We start from the raw sequence: 13,196 nt of genomic DNA, 5'->3' as shown, positions 1-13,196 counted from the left end.
ATCGAGTAGGCTGGACAGAAGTGCCGTTGAAAGCAGTAGCTTTTCCGTCAAAGCTTCGAGCTTCCTAATACTGTAAGGTCTGTGGGTAGAAATGGTGGGTGGTGGTCGGTGCATCGCAAGCCTGTCGAGTCGAAAATGCAGGGCCCAGCGTGACCTTCAGAACTCCACGTGAACAGTAATGTACACAACTTTGAGTTGACATGAACGTATACCGTCTATTGTTGAAAGCAACGTAAAGTGATACGTAGTACTACAGCCGTGAAACGTCGTCATTGACAAACAGCTTGAACCCCAGAATACCAGATAATAACGCCTATTACACCGCCGCTCACACCATTACGCCATTACACACTATTGCCTTCCATGAGGATAGTGAAAACCCAGAACGCGTAAAAGAATCATCGCGACAAGTCAGCCACCGTCTATGCCATCTACAACAACCAAACAAAAGCATACCTCCTCTTACTTCTTCTTGAGCGCGTTCGTGAGATGGTCGAACGGGTGCTTGAGCATGTGCGCACTGTTCCGCCGCTTCTTCTCCTTGTCCTCGCGCTCCTTCTGGAGAGCCGGGTATTTGTCCACGCCGACTGGTACACGCGCTCATGTCAGTCAAGAATCTTGGAATTACATGACTGTACATTTGCTGCCGCCAGCGGGCTCACCAGGGTTCTGGGACCGCTCCACCTCCGCAATCATAAGCTCAAAGGCCTTTTGTACGTTCTCGTTGTAGCGCGCGCTGGCTTCGGTGTGGGCACATTTGAACTCGGCGGCGAGGGCTTTGCCGTCTTCAGGCGTGACTTGGCGTTGTTCGGGACGCAGGTCAGACTTATTGCCCACGATGACGAGGGGAACCCATTCGACGGCCTAGTGTGAGGGGTGGTTAGGCAGTGGCGCGGAGCGTGTCACATGTCAGACTCACAAGGTGGTTCAGGATCTTATCGCGAATGATGCGCGCCATCTCGAAGCTCTGCTTGTTGGCAACCGAGTAGACAATCATGTAGCCATGAATGCCGATAAAGTGCTTGGAGTTGAGAATGCTGTATTCATCCTGGGAGGCGGTACCCGAGTCAGCGGGTGCTCAGTAACAGCTTGAGGTGCACGGCATGGCATGCTCAGCAGAGACGCGCGTGAAGCATCGCAGGTGGGGCGTCGACCTGGGCTGAGCTTCGCGACGCGGGGGAAAAGAAAACCTCATGTACCTGGCCAGCCGTATCGATGATCTCAGTCGCATAGTCCTGGTTCTTGTACTTGATCATCTTGCTGAAAGTATTCTCGATGGTCGGGTAGTAGCTGTCGACAAAGTGCCCGTCGACGAATTGCACCGTCAGACTCGACTTGCCTGTGCACCCTCGCGTCAGTATGCTGTTTGTTGGTACTTGCATGTGAAGCTGCGCGAGCTTCGGGTAACCACGTACCGACGGCTCTGCTGCCGACAATGGCCACCTTTCTCTGCTTGGGAGGGGGCGCCATCTTGCTGCTGGGTTTGGGAGGAGGTCGTGAGGAAGCTGAACGACTCGCCAGGTTTGAGGTTTGGCTGTCTCAGTCCACCGCTGCGATGTAGCTGCCTAGGTTGCGTTTGGTGCTTCGGACCTGCCAATTGCCTGTAGGAGCTAGCTTCCAGCCCGGAATGACGCCGTCTAGCTGCAGGTGATGGGTGCGTGTGGCACGAACAAGCTGGTTCACTGGCCCGAGCGCTGTAGCTACTGTCGTGAGGATGCGATCGAGGTAAACTTCGGCGAGCGTCGTGCCAGAGTTGTAGGTGAAGAGCAGCCGTCGCTCACGAAAAAAGTCCCCGACCGGGTGCTGATGCCGTCATGTCTGCCGGCTCCCATCTCGATATAGCAGCAACGACTCGCGTCCGCATATGAAAGTTGGGCAACCATGATATATCGCTTTGGGTTTGGCACCGAGCAGCTGGTATTGGATTCCGCAGTTCTGGCCATCCAAGCCGAACAGTGCACCCCGTAGCCGACGAATCCAGAGCTTCTCGAAGCATTCATTTACGTATTGCCAATCGTCTCGAGCCTAGCGCAAACCTGTCCAGCACACTACCTGCAGATACTCCATTCACCTACAACCACTCAGCGCCACAAGAACCTCCGAAATGTCAGAAACTATCGCTGCCCTTCCCGACGCCCCGAGCATACAACTTAGCCGAAATGATGTCGGGCGTTCTTGACTCAAGGCGAAACCATCACATGCAAGTCGTTGCAAAAGTGAAAAATGTTGCTCGCCCGGATATTACACGCCCGCTGCATGGAAGTTCTGTAGAAGGTATCTCGCAAATTGTCCCGACGGCAGAGCCACTCCACATGCCGGCTGTTGCGTCACTTGAGCCGGCCTTCTGGGTCGGGTGCAGCCTTACGGACGGGTACGTGCGAGGTTACAAGCCCTCATTTAGCCTTTACGGCCTACGCGATGGGAATACGAGCGGATAGCGGCGACGAATAGATGACATGTCGCTCAATCAGTATAAGCTTGCAGGTTTCTCATATAACTGCTACGGGTCATTTGCTAGCCTGAAGAGCCTCGCTGCACGACCGTTACTATCCACGTTTCTGTCCAAGATGCTGGGGTATCGAAATCTTTATATACAATACAAGCGATCCCTTCCCAGCAATGACCGCATACGCGTAATTCGGGGTATCATGCTATAGCCATCAAAGGCCTAACCAATAAGAAGCTACCTGTGAGGAGGAAAACAACTTGCTGCCCAATGGTAAACAACCCGAGGGTTAATCAAGTAAAGACAAAGTGCGTCTGATCAGTAATGAATCAATGCCCAGGCGGCATACCGGAGTCAAGTCTCTGCATCTGTGCACCATCAAGTGCTCGCGTTCTGCAACCGTTCCACGACAAGCATGAGGCGCGCCGTATAGGACTGCAAAGCCTCTTGACCCTCCGCCCCCTCAAGATTTCCTGCCTTCTGGTCAACGTGTTGGTGTACGCGGACAAATTCCTCGATGCTATTGACAAGGGTGTCAAGTCGCTCGTTCGGTAGCAGCGTGCGGACTTTTGCCCTTATCTGGTCGTTGAGACTCAGATTACCAAGGAGCACGGCAAGATATCCAATGGCTACACCAGAATGCGATTCTTCCACAGAAGCAGCCTAAAGCAGGGTTAGCATTGCTGAAAGCATGACTGCTGAACGCGTACGTACCTGTGAAGCACGCTTTGATCCCTCCAGGAAGATGGCGACCAGAGCGTCAATCTGATCAGCGACGTTAAGCCTCATCTCGTCGCTCAGCTCCGCAAGATTGATGGCAGCACCCAAGCTCAAGATGAGACTATCCAAAACCTCTGTCCGCTTTTCCGTTGCTAGCCCCGTACTGATCGACTCAAACTTTCCAACGATGGAATGCGTCAACGGCTGCACAAAAGCCATTGCTGAGAACGGCTGGCAAGCCTTTGGCTTGTTGTTCGCCAGGTTCATGCATAGCCTGACAGCGAGCATAGTTGATGCAGCGTTGTCAGGCTGGAAGAACCGAGGCATAAAGCCCGCAATACGCTGAAGCACACCCGTCGGCCAGGAGGCTTGGATCTGTCTCGTGGCAGAAATTGACTCGAGTATGGAAAGTACTGTTTCCAGGCATATTTTGTCCGCGCTTCCCTCCTTGCCCGATTGCAACCGATCATTCGATTTCGAAGCCATCTCAACGAGCTGGGAGATCATCGTTTGATCAAGTAGCTTATCAGCATTGCCAGCCTTCCGCATACCAATGATGAGCAACTCGATAGCTTTCAGCGCGACAAGCTGGGGGGATATCTTCTGTACTACGCTGGATGACCAGATAGAGCTTTGCTGGACTAGGGTGCGAAACGTGAATACCGATTCCTTAGCAATCTTAGACATGTTCGACTTGCGATCTTTGGCGATCTCCTTGATATCCGCATCATTGCTGGCTAGCTCGATCAAGTGAGCGAAACTGCCGGTCTCCTGTAACTCGTCTAGGACAGAGTGGGTAGGGTTGGTACGGAGGATAAATACTGTGGCGACGGCAGCGACAAAGTCGAAGATAATCTCGCGACCGCCAGCGATGTTCTGGAAGAACTGATGGGCCAGAGCCGAGTCGACAAGCTGATGACAGAACGTCTCATCGGCCATCTTGGTGCACAGATCGATCATTGCGCTACGCCTCATACTCTTACTGTTGGTAACGGATATGTCTCCGATCATCATTTCGATCTCATATCCGATGATCATGTTACGCCCCCGTGTCTTGAGCTCGTGAATTTGTTGAGCCTGTGCTTGACTGTTCTGCTCGGGGTCATCCTCGGATACAGATCTGGTATCCATCTGGGACTGAGACCCAAAGCCATCGTCTAGATCCATCGAGATCAGTAGGTCATCCTCTGGATTGTCTTCCTTTAGGTACGACCGCGCCATTGCGTAAGTGAGCTTTGGACGCATGCCGAAACCAGACGTTGTCTGCGATGTTTGTGAGTCCACATTCGCTTGCTTGTCCACATCCATGTCGTCAGAGGACGCCGTTGAAGCTTGCTCTTTTCCGACTTCTCGTACAGATCTTCTTGCAGACGAGGGATGTTTTGAGCTTGCTTCAGACTCTTCTCCACCATCGCTGCTGCTGTCTTCTTCGTCATCGTCCGAGCTGGTCTCGGTTGGTTTAAGAGTGTCAATGAGTCTGCTCTTACGGGCCTTGGCACTGTGAGTGACATCAGACTTTGATCTTGCCAGGTTACCGATAAGTGATCTCGGTTTGCGATCCGTCAGCTGTAAGTTCGCCAGGCTTGGCATTGGTGTAGCAGAGGACGATGAATCGCTTAGCAAGCCGCTGAAGAGATCCCTCTGTCGCGGTGTCACGGAGCCAGGTACGACAGGTCTGGATTTCCGAACAGGGGTGGTCAACGGATCTGGTATGTCATACATAGTCTCGTCTTCAATCTCAGGCACGTCTGGGATTTTCTTGACAGGAGATGGCCTGGGGACCTGGCGATTCGGTATCATGCCGCTTAGAGTAGCGGGAGAGGACTGGCCCTTGGTCATCTTTCGCGGTGCCATGACAGGTACGGTACGTTGCCTCGTCCTTGTCGGTTTGTTGAGTGCCAGCGCTGGCGGTTGCGTTTTCCGCGTTGCGCCTGCGACGGGCTGCAATAGTGATGCATGCCCCGGTGAAGCAATTTCCTCGTTCTTCTGAACCTTCCGGCTCCGCTGATGCGCCGACTGTTCAGTCGTCTGTTGTACCACTGACGTAGCCACTGTGGCAGTCGAAGACATGGACCCTTTGCGCTTTCGCTTGTTCGATGCATTCGACTCGTCCGACTCGGTAGTGTCCTTGTGAGACTCTTCCGATGTTGTCTTGGACTTCCCGGGAGGCTCTTTATGTGCTGTCTGCGGAGCTTGACGTGAGATCTTTTTGACAGTTGGCGGAGCCTCTTCGTCCGACATCGGTATATCGAACACAGCGAGGTCATCGGTCGGTTTGGCAAGAGCTTTTCCTGCCGTTTTTTTCGCAGGTAGTGCCGAGGTTATCTTCGCATTCTTCTGAGCCTTGGTAGCTGTCGGCGCAACGGCCGTCGTCTCGGAAGACGCCTTTGCCTTGGCCACCGGCCTCTGTGATGACTCCGGGTCCCTTGCCGTCTGTTTCTGTGCTCCCACAGGCTGAGGCGTCTTCCTGCGTAGTGTCCGAGGTGCGATCGTATCCGAGGATGGCGGTGGCGGTGGCGGTGCCTGTACGGGCTTTGCAACTTGCGCGGGCGTCGGCAGCGTCTTCTTTACGGTGGCAGTATTCGCGTCGTCAGGCTTGCGCAATGGCTGTGAAGCTTTTGCTGGCTTCTTGGATGCCACCACGGCCTCCCCTCTAGAAGAAGTTGAGGTTTCCAAGGCTGCTTCAGGTGCCCGACGTTTCGCTACGATCTTCTTCGCGGGCTTCGGGCGCGACATGAAGTCGTCATCAGAGGGTACATCGAAGACGTCGACATCGTCGGTCCTTGCGCGCGCATTCTCCAGACCCGTGCTGGCCTTCAATGTGTCTCCGGCTTTCTTCAGCGAGCCGTTCACGGCTGCGGGATGTTTCCGCGGTCGGTCTGGGGATGGCGGCGCATCATCGTTGGAATCAGGAAGGGGCGGCGGCAGGGTGGAGCGACGCGCGGATTTGCCGTAGACTTTCTTGCGACGGTCGCCGGACGTGAAATTGGCGAACATGGTCGTGGCCATGTCGGTGCGTAGGCGTGTTGTGGTGACGCTCCCAAAGTTGGCTCAGACGCGCATCTCGCAGCAGGCGGGTGGCACCAGGGACCGTGGATGGCTTGTCTCGGCACCCGCTCTCATTCAGCTTGATAGCGTCGGTCCACGCGTTCGCTCACCGCAAACCTATTCTCTCATTGTCGCGACTTCATCACAGTCACGGTGAAATGCTCAAAGCGGCTGTTTGCATGGTGGCTGGTGATCCAAGCAGGGTCCCGAACGACAGGCACGCTAAACAGCGGGGCATGGGTTGCTCCTTCCCAAACAGAGTGAAGGACTTCGCCGACGGTCACGAGCCTAGACTGTTAGCCCACCTACGCTCCAGCTCCTCTTTCCTGCCTCTTATCTGGACATCGTATCCATTGATAAAAGTCTGCTGTATCGTTTGGTCTTGCTCTCACCTCCATCTCATTCTTACCACCCCACAATATCAAATTGTGTTCCAACAGCACAAGCTCTGCTCACACATTCACGCGCCGGTAAGCTTATTTTAGACTGTAACTACGTCTGCATGTTCCCAAACGCTTCTCCTAAGATGCTGTATTTTGGCTCTGAAACATTTCCATACTACCAGATTTCTGCTACGTGACCTTGACTGACCATCCTCAGCCTCTCCCTAATCATGTCTTCCGACTCGCATCCACCTTCCCAATCCCTGGGCCCCGAATACCGTCCCTCAAATTTGAAACCAACAGCTACCGTCTCAACTCCCCTCAAGCAGGCCAATGTCCACATCCTACCTCAATCCCCTCAGCTGATAGCATTGCTCACGTAAGAGCCCTGTGAACCATGACCAACACCATGGTCGGGCACCATTACCTAAACTAACAACCTCAAAGCATGATACGTGATCGCAACACCGGCCGCGCAGATTTCATCTTCTACAGCAACCGCATAATCCGTTTGCTTGTCGAAGAAGGTCTCAACCACCTGCCAACAGAGTCCCAGGAGATCACCACCCCAGTAGGTCGCACCTACTCCGGTGTCAAGTTCGAGGGCAAGATCTGTGGTGTCTCGATTATGCGTGCGGGAGAGTCCATGGAGCAGGGTTTGAGGGACTGCTGTAGGAGCGTACGCATAGGAAAGATCTTGATTCAGCGGGACGAGGAGACTAGTAAGCCGAAATTGTACTACGACAAGTTGCCTGAGGACATTGCCGACAGATGGGTCTTGTTGCTGGATCCTATGCTGGCTACTGGTAAGTACACAAGGCGTGTTTGCGTAAGCACTGCTGATGGAGATAGGTGGTTCGGCACTCATGGCGATCGATGTGCTCAAGTCGCGGGGCGTGCCAGAGGAGCACATTCTCTTCCTCAACCTCATTGCCAGCCCAGAAGGCGCGCAAAACCTTGCGGATAAGTTCCCCAAGGTGAGAGTGGTCACGGCCTTTGTTGATGCGGGTCTGGATGAGAAGAAGTATGTTTACTCCAACCTCCCGACCGCTCCATACTAATATGACGTGTAGCTACATCGTCCCTGGACTGGGTGACTTTGGCGACCGTTTCTACACCATGTAAAGAAATCAACAGCATCTCCGGTTCATCGATAGCATTTGCTGGGCGCAGGGCGGCTTAGGTTTAGTTGGGCATGTAGTAGCATGGTTTCGTTCAAAGAAAACCACATGATTATAGGCGTACCAGGGTCATTGATGTACACGCTTGATTACTGTGTACACTTCTACAGGCTGCGCTCAGCTAACCGTGAACACACTCAGCCTGACGCTGACGACGATAATGAAACGCCACCGTGAATCTGCGGACCCTTTTTGGTATCCTAAACGCCGTGCAAGCCATGATCCGCTCCCCATGTTCCCATGTATTATACAAGGCCTGAAGCCTTCACGCCTGGTCGCCCTCGCGCGATGGCCCCCGGGCAACTCAGTCCGCGTACTCGCCCTCGGCGTCAGGCTCGTCGTGTTCGATGAAGCCGCCGTCGCCGTCGTCGTCTTCTTGGTTGTGCGCCGTCGGCATCCTGCCCATGCGATTTGTACTCCGCGCCGTCTCGACACTGCCCTTGGCTGCCTCCTTCGCGACGGCGTCACACGCATCGATCCAGTCGGCGTACACGTCGACGGGCGCACTTAGGTAGTTGATGTTAGTCTGGAAGGTCTGGCCGCAGACTTTACATTGCAGGTTGCCGACACCCGACTTCTTCTCGATGGAGACGCTGACGGACTTTTCGTGGTTGCAGAAGAGACATTGGAAGGTGGTCGGGAGTTTCTCCTTCTACAGGGGTGTTAGTCGGCGGGGTATCAGGGGAATAGGGTAGAGCCTGCCTTCTTGGGGCCTTGAGGCTTGCTGGAGGATTTGCGCTTGCCCTGTCATTGCTGTTAGTTTGCGCCTGCGATACCGTGAAGCCGGGAGGAACGCACCATTTTTCGCGTTGGTTAGAGTCGCCAGATGGGGAAGGTGTGTGTACACGTAATTATTAAGTAGCGATTGTGGTGGGGATATCCAGAGCCGTGTTTGGTGCTTGTCGCGCCGGTGTCGTGTGCAGTGACGCGAAATCGCGAGTTTGGCTTGAATGCGTCTCGAGTCTCGCGTGGTTCCGACCGCCAAGATCCCTGTCGCTCCCTTGCAGCTGCCGCATACGTCGATAGCCGATAAGCGCCCCCGCTCCTATCAGCGCTCGCCGCGACCATCATGCACGTGTGTAGTCAGCTGTTCGCTGCTGCCACCGCCGGCGAGCTCCTAATATCTGACCACGTGGATCCTCCTCTTCCCTCTTTCTCCTCCTTCTCTGGATTCTTCTGGTCCCCTTTGACGTTTGTTCAAAGTTGTGTTTGTGACTCTGTCCGCTACCCACTTCTACATCATCTTGCGTGTTCGTCCTACCACCGGAGCTCACCGGTCTTTGTTTCACGACTCGATACCAACGCAGCAATCGCGATTGCTATTTGCCTTTAAGATCAGAGATCCTGTACTACTTTGTATGAGGTTTTCCATTACCAAACATGTCTACTGAAAGCACTACCAGCGATGCTGTCCTCAAGGAGATTCTCGATGGGCTCAGGGCGCTCCGCTCGGAGAACTCCGTACTGGCAGCTTCAGTCGACAAGATCAACGGCCGTGTGAACATGCTGGCAGGCATCAAGCAAATCAAGGACGAGGCAGCAAGTGAAGCTGCCAATGGCAAGCTGGACGGCGAGAAGGCGAAGGAAGTTGAGCCAGAGAAGTCCGTAGAAGCTGTTAGTGAGCAGTATGAGCAGCCACCTTCAAATGCTGATGCCCAACCACGTCGCACGAGTGTATCCAAGATTTCAAAGATCATCTTGACTTCGTATCCCGGCCAAGCCGGTGTCGACCCGTTGCCAATGCAGTGGGGTGCCAAGGACCCTGCTGTTCGTGGCCCTGTCGTTGTGTCAAGACATGCGAACACTATCCGAAGACGCAACGGTACGTACATCTAAACGACTATACGTTTAGTTTCTAACATCTTGTAGCTATCGGTGCTCATGGTGGCTCATACTCCATCTACAATGCTCTGGCCGTTGCCAGCAAGAACCTCGACATCACACACAAGCCAGACTTCACCAACACTGAGCCTGCCGCAAAGATTGGTCCTTTCCCGCAATGGAGCGACCCAAAGAAGATCGTGGCCATGGACCCATACGGCCATCTCGCACCCTGGCTGTACAAGGAAACGATGGACAAGGATGATGTTGAGATCAGACCTACCATTGCCATCACCAGAGCACACATGAAAGTGCCAGAACTTGAGGAGAGTGTAAGGAAAGGCAGGCTCGTTCCCGATGGCAAGATTTGTGTCAACGAGACTGGTGAGGTTGCGGTCACCAAGGTCGCAGTCGAGCCTGTATGGTACTTGCCTGGTGTTGCTGAGCGTTTCAACATTGGTAAGTGAGTCGAAATGTATTTCTGACTACATCCACTAACGCATTTGAAAGACGAGGGAACTTTGCGCCGGACTTTGTTCGAAGAAACTGGTGGTTCTTACCCAGAGCTCATCACCCGTCACGACATCAAGCTCTTCCTCCCTCCTATTGGCGGTCTAACTGTCTACATCTTCGGTGACCCAGCAAAGATGTCCGACCCAAGTGCGAAGCTCGCCCTCCGTATCCACGACGAATGCAACGGAAGTGACGTATTCGGATCTGACATCTGCACATGCCGTCCCTACCTGACTTTCGGTATTGAAGAAGCAGTCAAAGAGGCCCAGAAGGGTGGCAGCGGTGTTGTCATCTACTTCCGTAAGGAAGGCCGTGCTCTTGGCGAGGTCACCAAATACCTCGTCTACAACGCCAGAAAGCGAGGCGAAGATCGTGCCAGCGAGTACTTCAAGCGCACTGAGAATATTGCCGGTGTCAAGGACATGCGCTTCCAGGCTCTGATGCCAGATATCCTGCACTGGCTGGGTATCACCAAGATTGACAGAATGCTCAGCATGTCCAACATGAAGCACGATGCTATTGTCGATCAAGGCATTCCTATCCATGAGCGTGTACCCATTCCCGACGATATGATCCCGGCGGATAGTCGTGTCGAGATTGATGCTAAGATTCAAGCTGGCTACTGTATGTTTTTACTCCCTCTGATGCTCTGGGCAATTACTAACAGGATGTCGCAGTCACAACTGGCCACGTTATGTCGATGGACGAGTTGGCAAACGTAAAGGGTCGTGGTTGGGACGACGTCGACGTAAGTGCAACTGGTGACTCCTCATGAACCCATGCTGACCTCAATCTAGCATTGAAGAACTCGGATGACATGAACGAGGTGACATGTTGTAGGAGTAAGCTACCATTAGAGTGCGAATTGCCTATGTCGACATGTAATGACAGTACATAAAAAGAACTGCACTCTCTAAACACAACACATCATGCCATTTCAAACTACTTGGTTTTTGATCGTGCTTACATATTTACTGTATCACCTGTATATGATGATTGATATGATAGATGATACTTCTACCACCATCTTCACGTGCAGATAGCAACAGCCAAGCCACCGTCCAATCCAACAACACCACCCCCCAACCAATCGCTTACCATCAAGTCCCCTCAACACACGTATCCACAGTCCACACGCCTCCCTCCGCATACCGCGTTCCCATCGCCAAAACACCCACCGGCTACCATACACATCCCCCACCACGCAAACCCACCTCATAATTCCAGTCATACTCGCATAACACACGTGAAAGAAAACGCCCCAAGCCCTGTCACTTCATGCATACATCTGCACTGCCACTAAACCGCAACAGCACAAAACCTCCCGCTTGACTTCCTCCCACCTACTATGATCGCTGTCCCTATACCAGCATACCCGGTCCCCTATGCCCCTCATCGCCCCTGTCACTGTGTTTTCCTTTCACCCTGGTACACCCGCGCGTCGCCTTACCCGCACCTACCGCGCATGACCTGGCCTGACACCTGCAGATGCGCCGTTTCGTTTGGAGATAACGATCTACCGGTGTGTTGCACGTGTTAGGCAGGCGAGAAATGTGGGAATCAAGGGTCTAGAATGCGGATTGTTATGTGGGTGTTGTGGTGGAAGTGTGCACGTGTTGGGATTTGGTGTGTAGCGGAAGTGGGGGGTGGATGAGACGGACGGGCTGTTGGTGTGAACGGAGCAAAGGACACCGATTGATTGCCGGGAGCGGCCCGCTTATTGGGTTGACCGCTGGTGTTGGTACACGTTGATTTTTTTTCTTTGCTTGCTGTTTTGGTGCCTTTTCTGCTTACCGCTTCTTTGTGCGTGCGTGGTTGTGGGTGGTTGGGAACTGCGTACGACTCCACCCAGATGTGTTTCAGATTTTGGGACATCGTGATCTAGTGTGGTGGCTCTTTTCGCTTTCGCCGTTGTTCGGTGAGGTAGAGTACGGGGTGGATCAAAAAGAATGTGTTTTTATTTGTTCGCACGTAGAGGGTCAGATGTAAGCTTTAGTTGGCTGATTATCGGTAGAGTTGCAGAGTGGAGTGCAGTGTGGTTACGATAGTGGCGGTAAACTCGTCATACTGTCGGCGACCGTTTCTGCGTTGCCGCAGTGACAGGCGCTTTTCAACTCGCTTGCTCAAGAACGAGACGCAGCATAAGACTCGGTATGGTGTTGAGCGGGTATGTATGTTAGTTTTCGGACAGGATCGGCGGCGAGATCTGCCGCAGGAGCGTGTCTGGATTTGCGGAGAATTTACTTGGGGCAGAGGCGTCTGAGCTGAGGGTGTCTTGAGTGAGGGGTATGTTGAGGAGGGCCTCAGCACCGTCACGAAACACCAACGCATCAAAGTTGCCTTTGGTGTTATGGCTAGCCGCTGGGGCATGCGAACTTTGGGTCCCAGTGCTGGATGTCTCCGGTCCGAAAAGAGTACATGGGAATGTATCGTCGATGAGGATGCGGAATTGCAAACTTGCTGGTCAACGGCCGCGGCTATGACGGCGTGGAGGGGTTCCCGCTTCCCGGGTCTAGCATGCACGTCGGTATGGCTAACCACATTGTATGTACACAATGACGGACTGGGCAGCACGGCATGATGCTAGATAGCTTTCGGCTCTTGCATCAGCCTCTCGAGATGAACGGGCGAAACTTTGGCCTGCCTATCGGATGACCCGTTGATATAGAAGAAGGGCCGTAATCGTGTTTCCAAAGACAGTTTACATGGTCCTTTTACCATTATTTGTTGAACCTTCAGGATCAGGCGCCCAGCTGAGAATGCAGCGTTGAGAGCAGGACTGTCAAATCGGAGCGTTGCCCGCTCCTTACGGAAGGCATGGCAACATGTGAGAGCAGCTGACGCGGAGGTGGAGCGAGGCGAGGCAATCATCGTTCCAGAACAAGTCAACCCAAGTATTGCCGGATAGAGATACGGGTTATAGTATTCGCCTGGTTGCAGAGTTACGAGATGGAGGGGCGGATATGTTCCTATCCAGGGATGTATCCCACCAAAACCTGAAGGCATCTCACAATGTCCCGAGAAGATCTCGGGATGCTCGCAGTTATTGCCTCTAACAACAGCTCTTACATTCCTGAACTGCCT

At 53.4% G+C, this 13,196-nt stretch overlaps 5 protein-coding genes across 5 annotated transcripts; 2 read left to right on the top strand and 3 right to left on the bottom strand.

Annotated features, from left to right (window-relative positions):
• Positions 1 to 462: 462 nt before the first annotated feature.
• On the bottom strand, positions 463 to 1,470 carry RHB1 (GTP-binding protein; the record flags this gene model as incomplete). The annotated part of the gene is made up of 5 exons (XM_051451087.1): positions 463 to 587; positions 663 to 864; positions 920 to 1,048; positions 1,200 to 1,339; positions 1,416 to 1,470. 5 exons carry the CDS (start codon positions 1,468 to 1,470, stop codon positions 463 to 465), a joined length of 651 nt encoding a protein of 216 aa, XP_051297750.1.
• A 1,354-nt stretch (positions 1,471 to 2,824) lies between these two features.
• J4E86_010589 (uncharacterized protein) lies at positions 2,825 to 6,175 on the bottom strand (the record flags this gene model as incomplete). Its single annotated transcript, XM_051451086.1, has 2 exons — positions 2,825 to 3,109; positions 3,161 to 6,175. 2 exons carry the CDS (start codon positions 6,173 to 6,175, stop codon positions 2,825 to 2,827), a joined length of 3,300 nt encoding a protein of 1,099 aa, XP_051297749.1.
• Positions 6,176 to 6,827: 652 nt separating this feature from the next.
• Positions 6,828 to 7,722, top strand: FUR1 (Uracil phosphoribosyltransferase, synthesizes UMP from uracil; the record flags this gene model as incomplete). The annotated part of the gene is made up of 4 exons (XM_051451085.1): positions 6,828 to 6,976; positions 7,045 to 7,403; positions 7,450 to 7,621; positions 7,671 to 7,722. 4 exons carry the CDS (start codon positions 6,828 to 6,830, stop codon positions 7,720 to 7,722), a joined length of 732 nt encoding a protein of 243 aa, XP_051297748.1.
• A 360-nt stretch (positions 7,723 to 8,082) lies between these two features.
• Positions 8,083 to 8,579, bottom strand: J4E86_010587 (uncharacterized protein; the record flags this gene model as incomplete). The annotated part of the gene is made up of 3 exons (XM_051451084.1): positions 8,083 to 8,430; positions 8,481 to 8,522; positions 8,577 to 8,579. The coding sequence occupies 3 exons, from the start codon at positions 8,577 to 8,579 to the stop codon at positions 8,083 to 8,085; spliced, it is 393 nt and encodes a 130-aa protein (XP_051297747.1).
• A 579-nt stretch (positions 8,580 to 9,158) lies between these two features.
• On the top strand, positions 9,159 to 10,915 carry URC1 (putative GTP cyclohydrolase; the record flags this gene model as incomplete). The annotated part of the gene is made up of 5 exons (XM_051451083.1): positions 9,159 to 9,600; positions 9,648 to 10,058; positions 10,110 to 10,736; positions 10,790 to 10,860; positions 10,910 to 10,915. The coding sequence occupies 5 exons, from the start codon at positions 9,159 to 9,161 to the stop codon at positions 10,913 to 10,915; spliced, it is 1,557 nt and encodes a 518-aa protein (XP_051297746.1).
• Positions 10,916 to 13,196: the final 2,281 nt, after the last annotated feature.

The sequence above is a fragment of the Alternaria arbusti genome (assembly GCF_024043155.1).
Source record: "Alternaria arbusti strain BMP 1465 chromosome Unknown scaffold_23, whole genome shotgun sequence".
Taxonomy (NCBI): Eukaryota; Fungi; Ascomycota; class Dothideomycetes; order Pleosporales; family Pleosporaceae; genus Alternaria; species Alternaria arbusti.
Note: the sequence above shows the minus strand (reverse complement) of the source record. Positions and strands in the feature narration are given on the sequence as shown.